Source organism: Rousettus aegyptiacus, unplaced genomic scaffold (assembly GCF_014176215.1).
Source record: "Rousettus aegyptiacus isolate mRouAeg1 unplaced genomic scaffold, mRouAeg1.p scaffold_m13_p_2, whole genome shotgun sequence".
Lineage (NCBI taxonomy): Eukaryota > Metazoa > Chordata > Mammalia > Chiroptera > Pteropodidae > Rousettus > Rousettus aegyptiacus.
In genome coordinates, this window is record NW_023416295.1 from 170535350 (window position 1) to 170557796 (window position 22447).

Consider the following 22447-nt stretch of genomic DNA (forward strand, 5'->3'; position numbering starts at 1 on the left):
TAAAATATAAAAAAATAAGGGATTGTAAGATGACAAGGTCCTTGTAATCTGTGAGGTCGACCAAGAGTTGCTTGCTTAAAAACAAACAAAAAAAAATTAGATGCATAGATCTGGAAGATGTCTCTCCTCACCCACCTGGTGCTGGAACAAAACCTTTTACGCCCATCCCTTCCAGTCCTCCCGAGTAACCTTGCTGAGTAGGGGGTACTGGCCTCCTTCACTGCTGAGGTCTGAAAGGGGATGTGACCGAGCAGCCTCAAACCTGGCACCTGAACCTGGACAAGGGTCTCTTTCTGGTATCTGAGTTGTGACAGGCAGGCAGGATGAGCACTGGGGAAGAGGGTCAGGGACGATGAGGGCAGCAAGCCTCCGCTAGGAAGCTACCGCAGGGAAACTGAGCCCCGAGTGCCTGCAGGGACTGCCAAGGGAGCCAGTGAGATTACGATCACTTTAAAGAGTCCCCACGGGGAACAGGGGCCACATGTGCCTTTTCCAAAGTGTGTCCCATTTCCTTGCTCACAGGTGGGAGTATCAAGCCTTAAGAGAGCCCCAGGGACCTCCAAATCCACCCACAAGAGCATGTTGCTCGTGCTGGGATCAGACCCTGAGGCGAGGTAGGCAGGGGCAGTTTGGCAGGGGGCTGGTCTTTATGTCACAGCACCGAGAACCCCTGCCACCTGGCTTTGTCTCGCTTCCATCGGCTCGCCTTGGCTCTGCACGGATGTCTCCCAGACCCTCTGGCTCATAAAGGCTGATTGCTGGCGGCTGTCATTTAAATGGAGGCTCATGCCATTGTCACACTCTGGGCTCATCCTTTGGAAAAGACAGAAAAGACTTTGGTCTTTTGCTCTAATGAAGGTCGCATCCCGTGTAGAGGGACCAGAGGGGGGTCTGTTCCCATCCAGCCTCGACGCCAATTGGCTGTGCACATCCTGTGTCTGCCGTCTCTTAGCACTTCACATCCATCCTTGGGGCTCACTGTTCTAAGAGATTTCAGAAAGTTGGGGAGGGAGCAAAATGAAGAGGAAAGGGAGATCTGGGTTACTGTCCAAATATACGAGGTTTTGATTTTTAACTTTAAAAAGTGAGTGATGCCAGTTTCTTGAAATGTATTGGGACTTGCATTATGTCCTACTACATGATTCATGATAATTTTTGGAAATCATCGCGTACCTGAAAATAACGTATCAGGTGCAGGAGATTCCATATGTCCTGTTTGTCGTTCTGCTGTTTGTCTTCGTGGCTTGCATCTTCGTGTGTTTTGTAATTTTGGATTGTGAGCTCATGTTTATGAGGGTTTTATCTGTGAGAATCCATCTGGCCTTTACTGTGGGGCTGTCCCTCCAGAGAGGTTTGGATTTGCTACTGCCACATGCTCTGTGTGTGTGTAACCCACCCCACATTTGCTTTTTATGTTAATTTCCAGACTTGGGAGTTCTGAGTCCATGTGGGTAACGTAAATTCAAACCTCGAATTTGTATTAGGGAAGGGCTAGAGATAAAATTTCTTAAGAGAGACTTCATTTTAATTTTTTCCAAGAGACGAAAAATGAGACACACAACTTCTCTGATGACTTCTTCGTTTTGTAGGAAGGCTGATTTTTCTCATTTGCTCTTGCATTGAGGATATGGGTCCAGCTTTATTCAGGTGTCTTGGATCCAAATCTCTTTTGGCAAGGGCCCAAGGCCTTGTCTCAAATTCCCACATAGATGTAAAATCCAAGCTCCTTGGTTCTCACGATCAGCAAAGGCCAGGAACACCTCCCCGGCCCTGTCCCTGTGCCACCCACAGAACCCCCAGCAGACCCATCTGCTTGTCACTCTAATTTTGTCTTCCACTTTGTTTGCGGTCCTTGGGGATTTCCTTACTATCTGGGAAGCTCGGTTGGGTATTTAAAAGAATGTCTGTTATATTTTATGTAGTGTCTCAAAGGACTACCTTGCAGCAGGCTCTTTAGAACGGACCATCCACCATGCCTGAAACTTGAGTCCCCCTCCTTCTACCCCTGAGTGACCCTGGGAAGCTCTCAGCCCTACCCCGTCCTACCTCATCTGTTGGATGGGACACACCGTCTCCCAGCCACCTGTCACTCACAACCTAATCCAGAAAAAGGTATGAGATTGGGAGGGTGGGGCCAGACATCTCGGTGGCCTCTGGAGCTCAGCACCTAAGTCCCTGATGGTCCTTCTAGGATGTCTGAAGACCAGTTGAGTGACCAAGACTCTTCAACGAAGGGACAGATTTCTCCAGCAATGCCTGGGTGGGCAGGAACTCGCCCTGAGCCTAAAACCCATGGGTGAGAATCCCTCCTAGGCTCTCTGCCTGATTCACGCCGACTTGTCCCAAACTGAACTCACCTTCCTCCCAAGCTGACTCCTCTGCCAGGTGTCCCGGCCCATGACCATTGCCAACCCACTCCTTCGCCTACACCAGGTCCCCAGGGGGTTTCTAGAGGGCCTCTCTCCCAAGCACTCAGAGCCAACCATCGAATCCTCAACATTCTAAGTATCTCCTGATTCTGGCCACTTCCTGTCATCCCCACCGCCTCAGCCCCAGGCCTCATTATCTCTCGCCGGGGTTATTTCAAGTCTTGTCCCTTTGTACCTCGTCTGACTCAGATGCTCAGAGTACGTGGATGCCTGGAGGCCAGGGTGGGTCACCTGCAGCTTCCTTCATGTCCTCGCTGCTGTGATCAGGCGTCCTTGCTCATCCTTGTGTTCCTCGGGCCTCTCAGGCCACTGGGCTTTTTGAAGTGTGAACTTAGAAACCAGCAGCCTGAACAAAGAATGGGCGGAATGGGCGTAGGAGCTCGTGATCTGGCTCGAGGGGTTTTTGGCATTTGGACACGACCATTCTGACCTCTCTCATCACTTTAGGCACAGCCTGACAAGGACAGAATTTTCGGCTTCTAAAAAAGTCACCGAGTAACTTTACGAAATTGTCATTCTCACAACCTCCCAACCCCCATTCCCTACCTGCCCCAATGCTGAGCTTCACCCCACGGCTGACCGGTGCCCTGGCAAGGCCCAGGAGCAGGGTGAGGTAAGGGGTGGGGGCCAGATCAGGCACTGCCTGGCAGACAGACCCCGAGACACCAGCAGCAGCCGCGTGTACCCAGCTGACTCATCTCAGATGGGCTGTCGGGCATGACCTTGCCCAGCCCTCGTGACAAACCCTCCGGTCCTCCTTAAGCTGCCGTGGTCATTCACCCGCAACCAAAAAGCAGATGTTGCTGCTTAGTTAAGTGCTAAAAACAGCAGTGACTCTGCTCTCAGAACACACTTGCCCGATAAGGGCAGTCCCTGAGTTCTTGATCCCAGGGCTTGGGGTTTGGGGGGCACGAAGATGGCCCACAGGGAAGCTGCACCCTACTGCCAGACCTGAGCCCCCTGGGGCAGATGAACTGATTGACTGCTTCAGCTCGCTGACCCCCAGGACACCGGGGGTCACTTCACGCCTCACTGGGCACTGGTGGGGAGAGTAACAGGGGTGAGGGGGGTAGGGTGGGGCGGGGGGGGTTGGAGGGGGCTGAGGGGAGATGGTCAAGTGCTCCTTGGTGCTTGCCATGTCGTAGGCGAGCTGACTCGTTTTGGGTTTTTTGTTCGCTTTAGTACTGAATGAGGACTTGTGGAGAATAGTCAGGCAAGGAGACAAGGTGGCGGGAAGAAGGGAGGGGTGACGTGGAACAGGTGTCATGGAAGGGGCCAGTCCTGAGTTCACGCCGGAGTCCGCCCCCTCGCCCGCCTTCCCACCTACCTGCCGGGCTTCTGTGGCTCATGTGTAGGCCCAGTCGCAGACAGGGACATCCTCCCATTTGTCCTGCTGGCAACTTAGGGACAGCGAGGGACCACAGGGTCACGCCACCGAGGCGGGAGAGCACCTGGGGAGACCGTGGGAGGCGGGTAGCGGGGGAAGGCACCCCAGGGGAGGCTGCCGGGCTGGGGCTCGGGACAAGGGCCTGAGGGCACTGAGCTCTGAAGGCTTCGGGCAGGGAGCCAGAGCCCTGCGCCGCTGGTGTGGACGAGGCAGGGGGGTGGCGAAGGCAAGATGGAGCCTGGTGGACCAGGGGGCTCTGCAGAGAACAGGGCAGACCAGCGGGCGTAGGGGTGGGGGAGACACGAGGTGCCGGGCTAAGGGGATGGGGTGCTAAGGGGAGGCCTGGTGAATGCGTGGCCGAGGACGTACAGTGTGCAGGGGTGCTGCTTCTGAAGCCCCGTGGGCACCCTGCGGGGAAGAGGGCTCAAGACGGCGTGTCTAATTACAGAAGTCACACAGTGCCCAGAAACCACCTTTCTCCAAAACCGAAGCGGCTCCTAATTATCAAAACATTGAACCAAACTGAGGAACCGCGGGCAAGGGCTGCCCGTGTCCCCCACCCTGGGCTGCTCTCCCCCAGGCTCTGGGGCTCTGGACCCTCAGCCCCCCAACTCTGTGGCTGCTGCGATTCCAGCCGAGGAGGAGGCCCTGTGGGTATCCTCCGGGTCCTAGGAGGTGGGAAGCACCGTGTTTCTCCTGCGGTGGGCCAGCGGCTCAGCTCACTCACAGGCTGTAGGCTGGAGGGGGTGGGAGGTGGGAGCTTGGGATGGCGGGCGTGCCCGGCGCCCACAGCGGAGGGGCAGGACCTCGTGCCTTCTACAGACCACAGTCACAGGCGCAAGAAATGAAACACACGCCCCTGCCCCAGGGGCTAGACCTCAGCTTCGGAATGTGACAATTTATTGGGGGGGCAAAAGAGGCTTCTCATCCCCCTTCCTGGCATTGATACAATATTGAAGAGCAGCAGAACAAAACGTACAAGACGAGAGTAATCGGCACGAACCCCACCCTCCCCCGGCCCGGAAACGAACCGAATCCAGAACAACAGAACCAAAACCCGCACCCGAAACAAGCCGTCTTCTCCACCCGCAGTCTCTGGGGACGGGGACCTCCTCGGGCCGGGGCGGCCCGTCCACTTCCTTTCCTGCCGACCTCACTAGCTTCCTGTCTTTAGCCACTGGAGGCGAAGTTTAGCCAGCTCAGAGCTGGATGGTTGAACCACAGACAAAGGCAACGACACTTCATTTTTAAAATGAGAAAGAGAAAAGAGACAGTGCCCTCCCCAAATATAGAGCTATATACGTATATTTTATATATATAGAATTCATTCGTGCACAATTCACTAAATGAGCTTTTCAAAAATTAAAAAAATTATAAGATACATTTCTTTAGGCCTTTGTGTTTTTAAATTAAAACCAACAAAAAGAAGTCTCCATCTGCACTCCGGCCAACAGCAGGGGCCGGCCCGAACTCCTCGTTCCCTCCACCCTGGCCTCTTACGAAGGGTCCCCCGTGAGGCCATCGGCCCCTTTGCCTAGCGGAAGCACTGCACGCGGTAGGCGCTCGCTCACTGTTGAGCGGGGTGCTGACTCCTTCGGGGTGGGGTGGGGTGGGGAGGACCTTGCAGGCCTGGAAGGTGGGGTCCTCGGTCTTCACCTAGCTTGTCCCATCTGGCATCTTGGTGACTATCAGCAAGATGGGTCAAGATGGGGAGACTCTCGTGGAGTTTTAGCCCCTAATTTTGGGCTTTCTGAATCTGAGAGGAGATACAGAGAAAAAACAAAAACCCTTAAACACTTTCTTTTTTTCTTTTTAAAAGTGATTCCTTAAACCAGACAAGCCCCTAAGAGGCTGCCTTGGGCTAGTGCATGGGAGCCCAAATGTGGAACCAAGAGGCTCCACTGTCTGGCGTGGGCCAAGTGCAAAAAAAAAAAAAAAAGAAGAAAAAAAAAAAACAACAAAAAACTAAAAACCAAAGCTAACCCCCAAAACGCCCACAAACCCCAAAAAGGTGGGAAAGGTGGTATGTTCACTTGGGTCCCCACAGAGGCTAGAAAGGCTGGTGCCAGCACCCCGCCCCCCCCCCCCACCGTTGTTTCCTGCTCTGGACTGACCCCTGACCAAGGAATGCCTGGCTCAGGGGTGGCCTGCCAGCTCTGTGGTAACTCCAGGGCCCTGGGCCCACCTCTTAAAGGGACTTGAAAAAGGTCACAGGCCAGAGCAGCTGGGCTCTTCGCCCCAGAGAAGCAGCTCTGCCTCTCGGGGCGAGTTTCCTTATCTCTGAAATGGGGTGACCCCTCCCACTCTGCCCACCTCACACTGAGGCTGGGGACTTGGTCGCCACCTCTTTCCAGAGCAGTGGAAGGATGGAGCTCATTTCGATCCTGTCCCCTTCGCAGGATGAGAAAGAAAGGGGGCTCTGGGGGGCTGGAGGCCCCGTGCCAGCCACCCCCACCCCCACCTAACCCTCGGCAGCTGCCCGGACAGCAGCAGCGCTGAAAGAGGAGGCCTTGCCGCCCAACGCACCCACTTCGGAGGGGGCGAACTGAGGGTCAGCGGGGAGACCGAGACAGCGGCGGGTCTTTTCTCGTCTCAGACCAGACACCAGACCTCACCTGCTTCCTATGACACGCGGGTACGGAGGGGTGGCATCATGGGGGGATGAACAATGCCCCAGCCGATATCGAACATGGGAGACGGGGCTATGGGGCTATTTCACATGTAAAAATAAAGCAAACCAGACAGCAACTTCTGCTTGGTAATTAGGCAAACGGAAAAGCAGCAAGGGGAAAGGGCCCACGGGAGGCTGACCGTGCAAGAGTGGCGGGGGGGGGGGGGGGCTTCTGGGCTTCCGCTCCAAGCCGCCCTAGGAGAGGTAAGGAGGGCTGACTGCTCCTGACCCCGCGCCCTCTGCCCTCTGGGGAGCTGCCTGCCTCAGAGCAGTGTGCACGGGTGCCCTCTACACGCACTGAGGCGGGGCGGGGTCTGCACGTCTGGGGGGTGGGGGCTGCACCCCACCAGCCCGTGGAAAGAGAGGCAGGCATTCCCTTCTCCCTACGGTTACCCCAGCTCTTCTGGGTCGCCACCTAAGAGTCTCCCAGTCCACAGCTCCTGTCTTCCTGAAGCCTGCATTCCCTATCTGGCCAGGGACGCTCAGGGGGGTTATGGTCTTTGGGGTGATGGGGATGGAAATGACCCCCATGGAGTGGCGGTAGTAAGGACCAGATGGCCCAACGAGCTGGCAAAAGTACGAAGGACAGCCAGACACCCAACTGCGCCTACTCACCAGCCTTCCTGGAGTCACCAACGGTGGGACCCCCCGCCGACCCCACCTCCCCACATCTCAGCTCCATTTGCTTGGCCCCCTGCAGCTTCTGGCTAGTTCCCTTGGGATCAGCTGTCATCCTTTCCTTTGAGCAAGGACAGGTGTGAAGTCTAGGCCCAGGGCAGGAGGGAGGGCTCACTCTGCCTTGCACAAGGAAGGCAGCCGGCCGCAACCTTGGGGACCCGCCAGCCGGGCCTGGGCCTCCGCGCCTGTCCCTAACATTGCCACCTCACCTGTGCAATCACTGCGTTACTAGTTTTTCTTTAAATATCTTTCTCCCCACCCCACCCCCCAACCCCATAGGAATCCCACAGTATTTTCTTTTTTTTTTCCTTTTTTTTTTTTCGTTTTTTTGCAAAACTAATTCTTTCACTTTCCTGTCATAAAATCACCTCTGAAAACACAACTTCTTTACAAAAAAAAGTCACGAATGACACAGACTCTCAGGAAAACACATTTCTATGGTCTCTGGAAACACCTGTAACTGGCACCCAGGTGGTCACTCACCTGGGGTGAGGGGTCAGGGTAGGGGGGATCACCTCTAAGGACAGAGGAGAAACACCAGCCCTTATTTGGGGGGAAGCCAATTGGCACTTGGACGGCCACAGAGCCAACACAGAGGGCAGGTGGGGAGGGTCCGGGAGTGCCAGCCCCCCAAACACTGTGAGGGCCCTCGTTCTGCATCCTAGGGTGGGGAGGGACAGGGGCCAGGCTGCAGCCCCCCGTGGGAGGTTTGGAAGAAGAGTCCTTCCACGCTTAGGACAAAGGCATCTGTTCCCTAACTGGACCCCCTTGCTGCCTCCGCCTACCTTTTGTCATCATGCTTCAGAACCAAGACACCCGTTGCTGCACACGTCGGGGAGTCCGCTGTGCCGTCCACGGGGACACACCGCTCACGCCCCCTTGCGGGGGACAGCGGCCCAGGACTGCCCCCCACTCCCGCGGTGCAGCAGGCCCAGGCACTGCAGCCCTGTGTTCCCCTGGAGAACGCAGGCCGCTCTGCAGTGCCCCTACTCTGGCCTCCCGCCCTCCCGGTGCCCAGACTAAAACTGGGGCTTTGGTCTCTGCCACTGGCGTGGATGCCTCAGCTCCTGGCAGCGGAGGGGAAGAGAAGCTGCCCGGGACGGCGGAGAGCTTCCGCTGCTTTGAGCAGGCTGGGCTGTGAGGAGGCCTCGGCCATAGGAAGCCAAAGAGAGGGGGAGAGAGGAGCCAGAGACCCTCAGGAAGTTTCCAGGCTTCCGCCTTCCCCTACAACACCCAGGAGGAAGGGGCAGCCTGGGGCGGGGGTCTCCCTTCTCCACCTCAGTGCCCACCATGCCATGTGAGCAGCCACTGAAGGCCTGGCGGGTCAGAACGACCGCCCCAAAGGGGAAGGGTGCGGGGGTGCGGCACACCCCGGCACACCTGGGCCGGGAGGACTGGCCCAGTGGCCTCCTCAGGCCCGGGTGACCACAAAGGAAGGCCCAGGCCTCCAGGGACCCTATTCCAAGAACCCGAAAGGGTGTCACCTGGAAAGCCTAGACCGAGTGCCCGATGCACAGACGGACACACACACAAACACGCCAGGGGGTGGCAGACGCACACGCACAGCTGGAAGTTTCCACAGCAGGTTCTTGTAGCACCTTTGGTCGAGAACTGAAGGGGCCTTTAGATGCCGGGAGGCTGTGGCAGGCGGAGGTCCCTGCCAGCGCTTCCTACCTTCCAGACAGGGGTTAGTGAAGGGTGGGGCAGGGCCTCAGGGGCCCCGCCTGGGTCTCCTCCAAAAGTGGACGGGAAGACCCGTGCCTCTAGGCCCTGCCAGCTCGTCGACGTGGAGGGAGGGGCGTGGCGGGCCTCACCTCCACCTGCCTGGGCTCGGCCGTCCCTGCCCCTCCTGCCCAGGCAGCTGGAGGAAGGAGAGACAGTGCCCGCGCTGGGAGGGGCTCCCAAGGGGCCTGCAGCTGCCGGGTTAGCACCGAGAGATCAGATGCTGTGCACGCGAGCTGGAAGCAAGCTGGGGAGAGACGGGGTGGGATGCGGAAGGGGCAGCTGAACCCCAGGAGCCACTCGGTGGGCCCCACTGTGCATGGGCAGGAAGGGTGCCAAGAGACAAGCGGGAGGACTTCCCAGTGCCCTCCTCCCTCCTCAGCCCTAATCCGGTCCAGACTGACCCCCACTGGGCTTTAGGGGGCTCCAACTGCCCGACCCCATCCCGGGGTCAACACCAAGCCATTTGAAACAAGCAAAGCACAGGCAGGTGTCTGAGGGCGGGGACAGGAACAAGAGTATGACTTTGGAAGGGAGTGCACCCCCCCAAAGTCCCCTTCTCGGTGGAGCCCCCTCACTTGCTTGCCCCACAGCTGCCACCCCCACCTGCAGCACCTGCCACCCCAGCAGCCACCTTCTCGAAATCCTCAGGGTTGCAGAATTCCTTGATAGTGACCGTCAGGAGGTTGCTGGTGACGTCAGTGACGACCACATTGGAGCAGGGTGACATCTCGGGGCGCCAGTCCCCAGGCTCGGAGGAGGTGCCGGCGGGATCAGGGGCCGTGGGAAGTGCCTGGCTGGCAGCAGCAGTGACGTCGGGAGATGCCTGCTTGCTGGCGGCGGCCGTCTCGGGAGAGATGGACAGGTCGAGCACCTCGGGCTCCCGCCAGTCGGGGGCAGATGGGCTCACGGTCTCCGGGAGCAGCTTGGGGGGCACGTCGTCAGGGTCGGAGGACTGTGGGGCTGGCGAGGGGCAGCCGGAGGAGCTGGAGCTTCGGGCATCGTAGGGAGTGGGAGGGGCTCCCAGGAGCAGCCCTGGGGCCGTGGAGGCAGCAATGTCGGCCTTGCCAGGTGGCGGGGGTGGCACAGGGCCGGGTGGTGGCTTATTGTACAGAGCGAAGGCCCCGAACTTCATGTGGCGGATCTGTGTGCGCAGGATGCTCTCGCTGAACTTCTTGCTCTTGCCGATGACGCGGTTCCTCGAGGGGACTTTGGGGCGGGCGAGGTTTCCAGCCCCCTGCCCCGAGCCCCCGCCACCCGTGCCCTTGTCGATGACCTTCAGGTTCAGGATGATGCGGTTCCGTTTGGGCTCCCGCGGCTTCACCTTGCGATTGATGATGCGCACGGTCTCAGAGAAGGGCGAGATGGGGGGGCGCAGGCCCGGGCTGCCGCCCTGCGGGTCGGGGCGGGGCAGGGGGCGGCGGGACATGCGGTGGCAGCGGCGGATGTCCTTCTTGAGCCGGTGCACGGCGGCGCTGGAGTGCAGCTTGGGGGAGGAGGCGCTGGCGCTCGGCTTGACGGAGAAATGCACATCGCTGATGCGGAGAGCCTCGGCCTGGGCCCGCGCCTGCGGGGCACACGGGGAGTGGGTGGGGGCTCGGCCTCCCGCTGGCGTCCCCTGGACACCCCTGCACCAGCGACCCACACGGACCGTCTCAGTAAACCACCCCGAGAGCACTTAGGAGAATCGGTGCTGCTCACGACTCGTCTTAGACAGAAAAGGACACACATTCAGACAGGTAAAGCAAGTGCGTGAGGTCGGCGGTCGAGCCGGATCCTTGCTCAGGTCCCAGGGAAAGAGGGGTCGGCGGCTGCCCCTGCTGACACGGGAGTGGCAGGAGTCGCGACGCTGCTCAGAGAGAACAGCCCCTTGCTCAGAAGCCCCTGACCAACCGTGCTCTGTGAAGGAGCGCGGCCTGGCCCAGCCTGGCACTCCTCCACTGACCGATTCTCAGGAACAGAAAGGAGCAGGAGGCCCCTCCCTGCCCCACCCCGCACCCCAGCCCTACTGACCGACTTGCAGGGTGTTCCCTGTGTTTTCTCTGCCTTTGAACAGGCTGCACCTCCAGCTCAGACTTGCCGCTCAGGTGATCACTGCTTTTGGGGCAGGATAGCCGAGCAGGGTTCTGTGGGCAGCCAGATACTGTCCCCCGTACCTGGGGCCAGCTGCACCCTCAGGTACGACATCTGTAAGGCCTCAGGGGTATGCAGCAGCTCAGCTGCTACATCACAGAACATTCTGGGTTTGGCTGGGCCCTGGGACCCCAGGTTCAGGGCAAGGGACTCAAAAAGCCACGTGCGCTGTCCTCCGTGTCCTCTCTGTCCTTCCTGCACTATTTACTAGTGAGGACGTGCCAGCTGTTTGGGGCCACAGCTGTGAACACACAGCCTCCAGGCTCTGCTCCTCGGGGAAGACAAGTAACAGGCGGTTGGGACACAACAAAGGAAGCGCCGGGCCCAGAGGAGCACGGATGGGGCACAGGCCCTGGTCCTGGAGGATGCGGCCTGAGCAGGAGAGAGCCCTGGCCCTTCCTGAGCCTGCCCGCGCCCCAGGCGGCTGCAGAGGCCCAGCGGGCCCGCTGAAGGGGCACTGCTAGGAAAACGGCAGAGGCAGAGACCCCTGTGGTGAGAGGCGGCGCAGAGTCCAAGAAACCAAAGGCAATGGCTGGGCAGAGGGCGGAGGTGGGTGACTGATCGGTGCCCTACAGACCCTGGCTCAGGTGGGGCGAGGGAGCCGTTAGGAAGTGATTGCATCCATCCAGGTGTGAGATGGTGGTGGCCGAGAAAAGGACACATTTCCATAGTGAGCTCCCCGAGAGTGGGGTCTGTGGTCTGGGGTCTCTTCACCTTACTACCCCAGAAAGAACTAGACGCTTATCTAGAACCTTCTGAGAGGTAGCCTGTACACCCCTCGGACACGACTAGGCTGTCTTTAACTACGACCCCAGAAGAGGTGTCTGCTGACTTATTTGCTGAGTAAGCAAAGGTGTCTTCACTCAGAACGTGGGAGAAGTACACTTTAATGCCACATGGCCCTCCCACACACTTAGGGCCTCCCAGGACTATCTGGACAAAAACCCTTTTGGCCACTAAACGGCAGCAGCAGTGACACCACCCGCCTCCCCAAGCACGGAAGGTTAAAGACCTCCCCCGTCCCCTGCCCGGGCTGCCAGCTCCTCCTGCTCCTGGCCAGCAGAGGCGGGGACTGGTTGCCTTACATCTTGTCCCAGACAAAGGCAGCGGGAAGCCATCAGCTTTTTTTTGGCATGGCAAGCAGGGCCTTTTGCAGGTTCATCCCCATGGGAGTTTAGGGGATCTCCGCCCTTTCCAATCACCCCGGGGGGATCAGTGTTTCCTCTCTTGCATATTGCATGAGCCCCTGGACCTCTGCCGTTATGGTTCTGCAGACTTCAGTGGTGGTGGACAGTCCCCGGAGAGTGGCTAAGGGTGTGGGCAAACGGCAGATCCGGGATGAAACCCCTGCTTGCTGGGCCTCCTGTGCCTCTTTCCCTATAGCAGAACCCACCACAGGGACCATCTGTACATGTTACCCGCTTAGCACAGTGCCTGGCACACAAGTACTCAATAAATACTACATTTATGCTTGGGCGGGGAGGGGCGGGAGGCTTATGGGCAATCGGCTTTGTCTAATGCATGGTTTCCAAACTTTATATGAGAAACACTCTTTACCATTTCTTAATATAATTTTTTTAAAGAACAGACTGACTTAACCATCCTCATCTCTCTTCCCCAGATTAAAAGTTTTTTGAAGGTGGAATCTGGGTCTGCTTGTAAATTAAAAACGTCAACCGCAGCCAGCGCGTTTACTGCGCTCTGACCAGGTGAGAGGCCTGCCTCCGAGGGGTTGGCATGCACTACGGACGGCATGGAAGGTCGAAGACCTGGCCTCTGCCACTGACGCTGTGGCCACAAGCAAGTTACTGAACCTTTCTGGCCTCAGTTTTCCTATATGTAAAATGGGAATAACGCAACCTATCTCACGGGCTCCGGTTCCCTTCAGAATAGTTGCCGGCGCGAAGTGCTGTCTCAGTGTAACTGGTTCAGCACACACGCTGCCTCTCAGTGACTCACAGAGCAGTGGGCTCAGACCACGCTGAGCTCCACCACCCCGTGCAAAGATCCGTTATTCTCGTGCTACCTGTTTTTCATTTCCAGATCAAGGTCCTCTCATCTGCCTTTCCATTCTCTGCCCTTTCACAGTTTCCAGTGTTTGTCTGTCCACCTTACTCCCTTAACTTGATGCGTGTTCTCTGAGGGACAGGGTGAAGAAAAGGAGATGGGATAAAGCCATGAAATTGGGCGGTGGGACCTCGGGTAAGTCGCTTCCCCTCTCTGGGCCTTGATTTTATCATCTGCGAGATGGAGATAATACTCCCTACTTCACAGGATTGTTGAGAGGATTAAAGGAGATACTCCATGTGTGGGCTCAGCACTGTGTTAGGCCCATAGCTAGCTCAGGATCTAGAGCTATCAAAAAAAAAAAAAAAATCCCCAAAAAACAAAAAACAAACAACAAAAAAAAACAAAGGCATTTTGTGAATCAATGCTCGAGGTCATTACTCGCTTCACCGCTAGAGGGTGCTCCAGCGGCGCCGAGAGGCTGTCAGCCCATCAAGCCTCCAGCTGTTCTGCCCCATCCCTCCCAAGAAGCATCAGGGTTAAGGCTGCTTCACGGCTCCCCTAAGATGTGTGTAGATTGGCGCCGGGGATCACAGAAACATATAGCTCTGGAAATCGACATTTCTTTCACTTCTCTTTAAGTCTAAAGCAAACCCTTGCACATACACAAGTCCCTTTCTGGGAGGGGAGGCGGGGCTGGAGAGGCCTACTCCACTCTCATTGGGCTTTGAGCCTTTTGGACAAATTGGTGATTCTGAGCTTCTGCAGCATGTACAGTCTTTTCTCTGCAGAGTCTTCGCTGCCCTTCCTGTGCCAAATGCCACAAAGTCACAGGCTGTCAGAGGGAGAAGGGGCCCTGAGACGACCTTAACCCTAACGAGGAGACTGGATGCCTGGGGAGGTCTGCACGCTGTCTCTGCTGCCACCTCGGGTCATCCTGCCCTCCCTTTCCTGGACTGTTCTTTCTCACCAAAATAAAATAAAATAAAATAAAATAAATCCTCCAAAACTCTAAGATGGCTTCCTCTGGAGCTAGGTCTCCCTCCTCCGCCAAAGCTATGCTTTCACTCCCCCACTCTCCATCCTCATTAGAACCTCCACAAACAGCCAGGGGTGGAGGGAAAATGAGGTTCGGAGCCCTGAAGCCAGTGGCCCAGCCTGCGTGATAGACCCAAAGTCAAGGGATTTATGGTCAAATTCAAGTTGGACGCCCCAGCGAGGAGGGAGGCATGCAGAACAAATCCTGAGGAAAGCTGAGCGTAGGGAGGCAGGTGGACCTCAAACCCCTCCCTGCTCCCTGTCATGGGAAGACCACGCTCACTCTCCCCCTGGGTTCTAATTCCGGGCAGAGCCCAAAGGGAGATGAGGGCTCTCACCTGCAGAAGCGACCTCCCTGCCACCCGCTCAGGTGGGCAGCCCCCACCTGCTTCATCCGCTCCCTTCCTGGAGCCCTGCTGGCCTTCCCAAATCCTGGATTTGCCAACGAGAAATACCCGCCTCTTGTCCCCCACTGCCAGGACCCTCCATCTGAAGCTGGAGCCACTGGGGCCTGCTGCCAGGGGCTCGTCAGGGGGCTCACAACCACCCCCTGCCCAGCTGGGGCCCCTCTGGAAAGGCCCGCCCTTGGGCGGCCGCTGATCTGTCCCTCCCTTGCAGGCCCCGTGCTTTGCCGGGGCTAGGGGCCCGAGAGGGGGCTGCTGGGGCTGGGCCAGATTACCTTCAGGAGGAAAGTTTTGGGTTTGGGTCCCCTCTTCTTGGGCCCATACAGCTCACGCTCCCTCTCCCTGCGGTCGAGAAACACCAAAGGTTAAAAAGAGCCCCTTCTCGGGCCCCACTACGCACTGTCCTCCCCAGCTCCCCCGTTTCCCCGCGCGGTGCCCCAGCCAAGCCTCGGCCCTGATGCCCCTGCCAGCTTCCCAAACTCACTTCTGCTCGAAGGCTGCAATAAGCCGCGAGTCCAGGATGTTCTCTTCGGGCTCCCAAGTACTGTACCTGCCGAGTCGCACATGCACAAAATAAAAATGAAAACCAGAGAGGCACATGCGAGGGAGCAAACATGCGCACTCCCCAAGGAATAAAAAAAAGGCCCGGTGTCGCCTCCCCTCCCCCCTTGCCCCTGGACCCCAACGGCACTCACTTGATGGCCCACCCCTTCCATTTCACCAGGTACTCGATGCGCCCCTGAAAAAAGAAGAAAAAAAAAGGGGAGTGGGGGTGGGGAGGATGCAGGGACGCAAGGAGGCGGCGGCGCGGGGGTGGAAGAGAGAGCCCCGGTTAGCGGAACCTCTTCTCCCCGATGGCCCGGGGACCCGGCCACCAGCTGCGGGGCGAGGCGTCCGGCCTCGGGAGGCGGCTCACCTTTCGGATCCGCCGTTTGATGATGGATTCGGCCGCGAAGACCCGCTCGCCCACTGCAGACAGCTCCATCTTGCTCAGCGGCACCCACAGCCCATAATACTCCCTGCTCCCGCGGCCGGTGCTGCACCGCTCGCGCACGCGCCGCAGCGCACAGGCCCCGGCGGGCGGGCGCGCGGCGGGGCGCGCGCTCGCGCTCCAGCTGCGGGCCGTCACGTGACCCTTCAGGCCCCCGCTGTTGCCAGGACCTCCCCCTCCCCCGGGGCCGTTGCTAGGGAAAATGAGCGCACGCGGGGCGGGGGCGCGCGCTGGCTCTTAAAGGAGCCTTGCCTCGTAGCGGGAGCCGGGGCACGGATAGGTTCTTGGCTTGTGCGAAGCAGGGTTCGGCGCAGTGCAGGTTTACGTTTTCCACTCCCCTCTTCATTTTCCTGGCGGCCGACTGCTGACAACTTTTAAACTCATCCCGCCATGCAAGTGTCGCCGAGCCCCAGGCGGGGAAGGGCGGTGGAGTCTCTGCAGCCGCGGTGCATCTTCTCGGCAGAAGTTTGCAAACGGTTAAATATGATACAGCAGAAACGCATTTGCTGTTGCCTTGCCAGGCCCTGCGGGAATTTCTTTAAAACATTGCTCCCCCCATTATCCATTATTTATATATTCGTGGGAGTGTGGTTTTGTAACCAGTTCAGATGAATTGAAACAAAAACGCCGCCGCAGGAAAGGGGGGCGGGGGGCGGGAATGAGGCCGAGGGAGGCCGCGGCGATCCTGCGCATCTGTTCTTCAGGCGAAGTGTTGGACGGCACCTGCCTTCACCCTGGAGGCGGGGTGAAGTACGCAGCGAGATGTGGCGACCCGGGGTAGGGGGAGAAAGGGCCAGGGGTGAGAACGGGCTCCCCGAACTCCGCATCAGGCCGGAAGCGGATCATCCTTGGGTTATTAGGCAGAAACCACCCGCAGGGTCATGTCTGTGTTTTCTGCTTCCCAGGCCCCCTCGTCACTCTCCTGCCACCTGCAGTTCCTCCAATGGTTCCGCCATTGCTCACGGGGAGACCAGATCCCGGCTTCCTATCTGAGGAGGAGCTGAGAGACCCGGGCTGTCCCGGAATGGACACAAAGTGGCCCTGCCACACAAAATGCTCTATTTCTTTTATTTCGAGTTATTTAAACTTTATTTTTATACACCAACAGGTTTGTTCTCTGTAGATTTAAAAAAAAAAAAAAAGAAGAAAGCAACTGTCCACAATCTCCATGGAACCATTGTTAACATCTTCACGAATCTTTTTCCAGTCTCTGTTCTGTGCCAATAGAAACATGTGCAAATATACATAGATATACATTCTAAATATAGTACATATGTTCGACTTTTTTTTTTTTTTAACAAATTGGGCTCATGTGATTCATACTGTTTGGAATTTGCTTTTCTCCTGTGATGATGTCATCAAATACAGATTGCATCATCATTTTAGTGGCTGTGGTGGGGCTGAGATGGAGGTGGAGAGGAATAGGGAAGTGGTAAGGATCAGGATTATCCCTCGTTCTCATTGTTTATCGGAAAAGATGCATTTTACGTTTCTGTGATGCAACACCAATTCTTGCAGTTTCAAATCAGCCATATCAAAATTTCCACTTCTCGTTCCTGCATCTCGGCATATTTGTATGATTATTACCTTGGGAGTAATTCCCCTCCCCCCTTGAAAATCAATGTGCTCTTGAGAAATATTGTTTGCTGGCCAGCTGAAAGTGGGCTTGGGTGTAGGAATAGAGCTACCCTCCTGGGGATACTGGGGGTGAGTTGTGTGGAGATGAGTGTGAGTGTGTGTGTGTGTGTGTGCGCGCGCGCACATCGCACATGTGTTTTCAGGCTGAGGGAGAAGACAGGAAGTCAGAGGAAACTGATAAGCATTAATCTATTTGTTAGTTCATTCAGCGGGGGTTCTTGAGCCCTTTTTAAGGCTTTGTGTTAAACCATCAGAAACAAAGGTGTCCCAGGCTTGAGGAACTCTGCCAGGTGAGAAAGGCACCTGCCATATAGTGTGACTAATGCTAGAATAAAGATGTATTAATTTCATATGACTGCTGTAACAAATTACCACAAACTCGTGCTTAAAACAATGCGAATTTGTTATCTTACATAGTTCTGGAGGTTAGAAGCCCCAAATCAGTGTCACTAGGCTAAAGTCAAGATATCCTTAGGGCTGGTTCTTTCTGGAGGGTCTAGAAAAGAATCAGTTCCTTGCCTCATCCAGCTTCTAGAAGCTGCTGGCGTTCTTGGCTCACGGCTGCATCACTCCAAATTTAATTTTGCCTTCCCCTGGCTGACCTCCTCTTATGTGTGTTACATGCCGTTAAGTTGGCTCTGACTCTGGCCACCCTATTAATGAGTGCTGTCCGTGATGTCCTGTCCTCAACAGCCCTTCTTAACCCTTCTGAGCTCTTGTGGACTCAAGCCTATGGCTTCTTCTATGGAGTCAGTCTCATACTTAAGTCTTCCTCTTTTCCTGCTGCCTCCCGTTTTCCCAGCATTACTGTCTTTTCCCAAGAACCTTGCCCTCTCCTGATGCGCCTGGAGAAGGATAGCTTCAGTTTTGTCGTTTTTGCCTCCAGTGATGTTTCAGGCTTCGTTTGCTCTAGGATCCACTTCTTCATCTTTCTAAATATGGACCAGGGTACCCACAGAGCTCTCCTCTAATGACGTAATTCAAATGAATCAATTTATTTTTTTCTATCAGCCTTCTTCAATGTCCAATTTCCACATCCATACATAGTAATCGGGAGTGGCAGGTGCAGTCCTGCATGGGGGGCCCTGCCCGATCCTGCAGGGAGCTCCGGAATGTTGGTTACTTCATGTTTGTCCCCTCCTGTAGGCACTGGTTAAAGGCTGCAGGAGGAGGGTGTTAGGCACACAGATGTTAATTCTCAGGTACTGCCCGGTTCCTACCTTGGTGTGCAAGGTGGCTTCGGTGCCCTGGGTGGTCTAAGAAAGCAGATCCTCAGATATTACTGGCCGTTGGAGGAAAAGCATATGGTGGGGTGGGGGTGAGGCCATGACAGAGGGAACCTAGGGGATCTGGGCAGAGAGCAGATACTATCCTACAGGGCTGAGCCACAACACCATGTTATATGGCATTTTACGGGCTCTGCAAACTGCAAGATCGTTCCCATCCCATGCTCTTGGCACTGGCTGTTCCCTCTGCCTGGAACACTCACGTTTTCTCCTGATGGTCACATGACTTATTTCCTTCTTTCATCCACTCAAATGTCACTTCTTCAGAAAGGTGTGCTCTGACCTCCTTATCTAAAGTAGCCCTCCACAGGGGCAGGGAGTTTGCCTATCTGGTACACTTTTATCTCTAGACCTGGCTTAGGGCCGTGCACATAGTAGGTGCTCAATAAATATTTGTTGGTTACATGAGTGGGCCATTGAAGGGATTTTCAAGAGTAATTTTGATCGCATAACATATACAGGATAAAGACTCAACAAACACTGGGTCCCATCCCCTTGCCTCCCTGAGTTGGGGTCTGGGAATGCAAAGATGGACAAGATAGGATTTCTGCCTTCCAGGAAATGAGGTCCATAGCGAGATGAAGATGCAAACAGGTGCAGTTTGAGCTGTGCAACTCTTAGCGGTCAACCTCTTGGAGCCTCAGTTTTCTTCATCTGTAAAACGGAATAACCATTTCTATCTTGTAGGTTTATTGTGAGAATAACAAGATAACATACATGTGGCATCTGGAACTCTGTTGGGTACATATTAGGTCTGTGATAGTGGAAGTGTAGATGCTCCAGGCTGGCTCATAGCTAAAAAGAGATGGACACACACATGCACATGCAGACACACACACACACACACAGACAGTATATACTTACACATTTTGGTTCTACCAAAATTCAGTTTTAATTCTAGAAATTTAAACTGAGTTTTATTGGCCAAAAATAGCACCAAATACATTATATATATAGCACTCATGTTTCAAAGAGTCTTCCAAATGCTTACCATACCACAGTAACTAACTTAATCCTCAAAACAATCCTACAAGGAAGCTACTATTATTATTCCACTTCACTGTTGAAGATGCCGGGTTCCCACCCAAACATGGAAGGTGCCAAGATGAATAGAACATCAGTTCTATGTCCACTAGACACTCCTCATCTCCTCCTGTTACCCGATGACATCTCCACGTGATGTAAGTTGACTTTTGAAACTATGGACGAAAAGGCAAAGACTTGTAGTTCAGTGACGAGATGAGTCCCGAAGAATTGAACCATGTACAGTTCCTTCTGAAATATCGTGCTGTGAAATTATGTGCCCCCAAGGAAAGACTAACTATTTTTAGAAAGAGGGCAGTAGAATCTTTTGGAGATATGCCTGAATATGGTCATAATTGGGCAAGGGACACAAGGAACTCCAATTTTGGCCAAGGGAGCTTATGGGAACACAGTTCTGACCAAATCATTCCTCCATGTAAGACTCTTCAACACTGGAAGGAGCCAAAATATCAACAGGGAAAAAAATACATCTCGGACTCATCGCTGCCTCCAGGGGGAAGCCGAAGCTCTTTCTCCCAGAAAGAGGCCGTCCTGCTGGCCTCACTCCCTGCCCCGCATCCCGCACAACCTCTTCCTCTGCTTACATCGAACCACCTGTAGTTTCCTAAATGGCCCCAGGTGAACCTTTGCACCTCTGGTTCACCTGGGAAGCACCTACATGTGTTTCAAAACTCAGCACTAGGGTGTTCTTCTCTATGAAGCGATACCTGGCCCCTGGGGAGAACCAGCCAGCCTTTTGCCCCATTTGGGTGTTTGCAGAGTTCCAGGAGGACAGGAGAGTTCTGTTTGGTCATTGTCCTCGACTCCTATAGCATGAGCTCCTTGAGAGTAGGGACTCCTGTCCCCCTCAGTTCCCTGACACTGGGTAGCCAATTAACTGATATTAACTGGGAGCTAGCCATGTGCCTAGCGTGATTCTAGGCACTGGGGACATGGAAGAGAAAAGATAGACAGACCCCAGCCCTCAAGAAGCTTAGATTCTTACGAGGGCAGCAGACAGACAATGAACACATAAGATGAGATGATTTTCAGGCCAGATCTATGTTACGAAAGACTACATAGAGTGATATGCTAGAGAGGAACAGGGTATATGGATGGGGTGCTCAGCTAGCGGGGGTCAGGGCAGGCTGTCGATGAACCACACCTGAGATGAAACCTGAACGAGGAAGAGGAAGCAGCTGCATAGATCTAGGACAAGAGTTTTCCAAGAAGCAGCAGCAAGTGCAAAGGCCCTGAGGCAGGGACATGCTTGCTATACCTGAGGGACAGTAGTGTGGCTTCAATGGAGGGGTCGGGAAACTGAAGTCTGAGGGGAAGGCAAGGCCTCATGGGTCATGAAGGAAAGCTTGGACTTTGTTTCGAGTATTGCAGTAAGGAAGCTCCGGGAGAGAACTCACCGCAAGAGGAGAAGGGGCTTGGCACAGTGAGCGTGATGCAGAGGCAAAGCCTGGGGTTGTTGCAGAGGTCCTGAGTGCCGAGTGGTGGCTGCTTCTCAAATCTGCCACAGCCCAGCCGCCTCGATATATGTCCAGAGAAGCAGAAGGCTGCAAACGAAAATGGAAAGCGCTGTGTCTAGAACCTCCGAGCCTGGCCACCTCTAACAGAGAGATGAATAAGGCGGGAGGAAGCCGTTCTCCTGGTCTGCTCGTTGGTCTGGGTGAATGTTAAACTTCTGCCCAAAGACACCCTGACATACAATGACTTGTGTCTCTCTTCGATACAGCCTGGCATGCGGAAGCTGGTGGCCCCCAGTGAGGCCAGCAGGACTGACGGCAGGTGGTCAAGGCCACGGTTAGGAGAACTGACTCCTGAGCGATTACAGATCACGCCCTGACGACGGCAGGTGGTCAAGGCCACGGTTAGGAGAACTGACTCCTGAGCGATTACAGATCACGCCCTGACGACCCCTCCCTCGCCCGGTGAATGTAAAGCAGGCAGGCTGTTCGCTTTCATCTCCCAGCAGAGTGGAGCCGGCTCTGTGCAAACTTGTTCTCTTCCTGCTCTTCCTGTTTTGCTGGGGAAAATTTTTTTTTTTCCCCCAAATACTTTCAGTTGTTTGGTGGTGGTGGTGGTGGTGGCGAGGGGGAATGTTAATTTCTCCAGATTCTTTTTCACTGCGAGGAGAGATTGGGCGACCCGACGGGTGGGTGCTGCGAGGCTGCATCTGCGAAAGGGTGACGCAGGAGACCGGGCAGCCTTCGGTTCCATGTGCCGGTCCTGTCAAGCAGGGCGGCCCTGCCGTGCAGAGTGGGCCGGCGGGCAGGGCAGAGCAGGCTGGCTGCTGCCGCTGCTGCTGACGGCCTGCTCTCCCCAGCATCCCAGCCTTGGTCCCTGCTCCTGCTCCGGGGGACCGGTGTCACCCGAGGCCAGCCTTCCCCGCTGGAGAAGGGGAACCTCTCACTGTGTCCTGTCACCTTTGCCTGTTCCTCCTTATCGCCTTCCCTGGGGTCTTGCGGGAGCTCCTTAGGGCGGTAACGAAGATTGGAATCTTACTGGGGCTGTTTTAAGAGATAAATATCTAGGGGTTAAATCAGAAAGAGCCCTTCTAATGAATCCATGGAGCTCTGCCCTCAAAATGCCAGGCTGGGCAGAGAAAGTGCTGTGCCCACCTAAGCAGCCCAGATACCCGGGGACCAGAATGGGTGCCAGGGCTGGGGACACACCTGGGCCTCCCAGACATTACTAGGGGGGATTTCCAAGGGGTGTGGCATTCTCAGCTGAGCAGGTAGGTCATAATAAGAGGTCAAAAGAATGGTCGGCCTGATTACGTAGTTAAATGGAAGCAACCACCTTGATGGGAAGGCTGCTCCTGACCTTTGTCACCAGCAAAGTTCATCACAGGTCCTCTGAGGCTGTCAGAGAGTGTTTTGAGTAATGTATGCGATCCCCATGTATCCCCACCCCCTACCACTCCAGCCAACTGGGCGCTCCCTGAGGCGGACTCTCCTTCACCAGGCTGGCCTGCTGTCTCCACTCGGAGGAGGTGCCCATGAGGGCTTCGCTGGAGAGAATTGCACCC

General features: G+C 55.6%; 1 protein-coding gene across 1 annotated transcript; it reads right to left on the reverse strand.

The window, feature by feature from the left end:
- Window positions 1-4699: 4699 nt before the first annotated feature.
- Window positions 4700-15541, reverse strand: CBX6 (chromobox 6). Its single transcript, XM_016161790.2, has 5 exons — window positions 15386-15541; window positions 15165-15208; window positions 14954-15019; window positions 14745-14811; window positions 4700-10454 (listed from the first exon to the last, which is right to left on the reverse strand). Exons 1-5 carry the CDS (start codon window positions 15452-15454, stop codon window positions 9462-9464), a joined length of 1239 nt encoding a protein of 412 aa, XP_016017276.1. The 5' UTR covers window positions 15455-15541; the 3' UTR covers window positions 4700-9461.
- Window positions 15542-22447: the final 6906 nt, after the last annotated feature.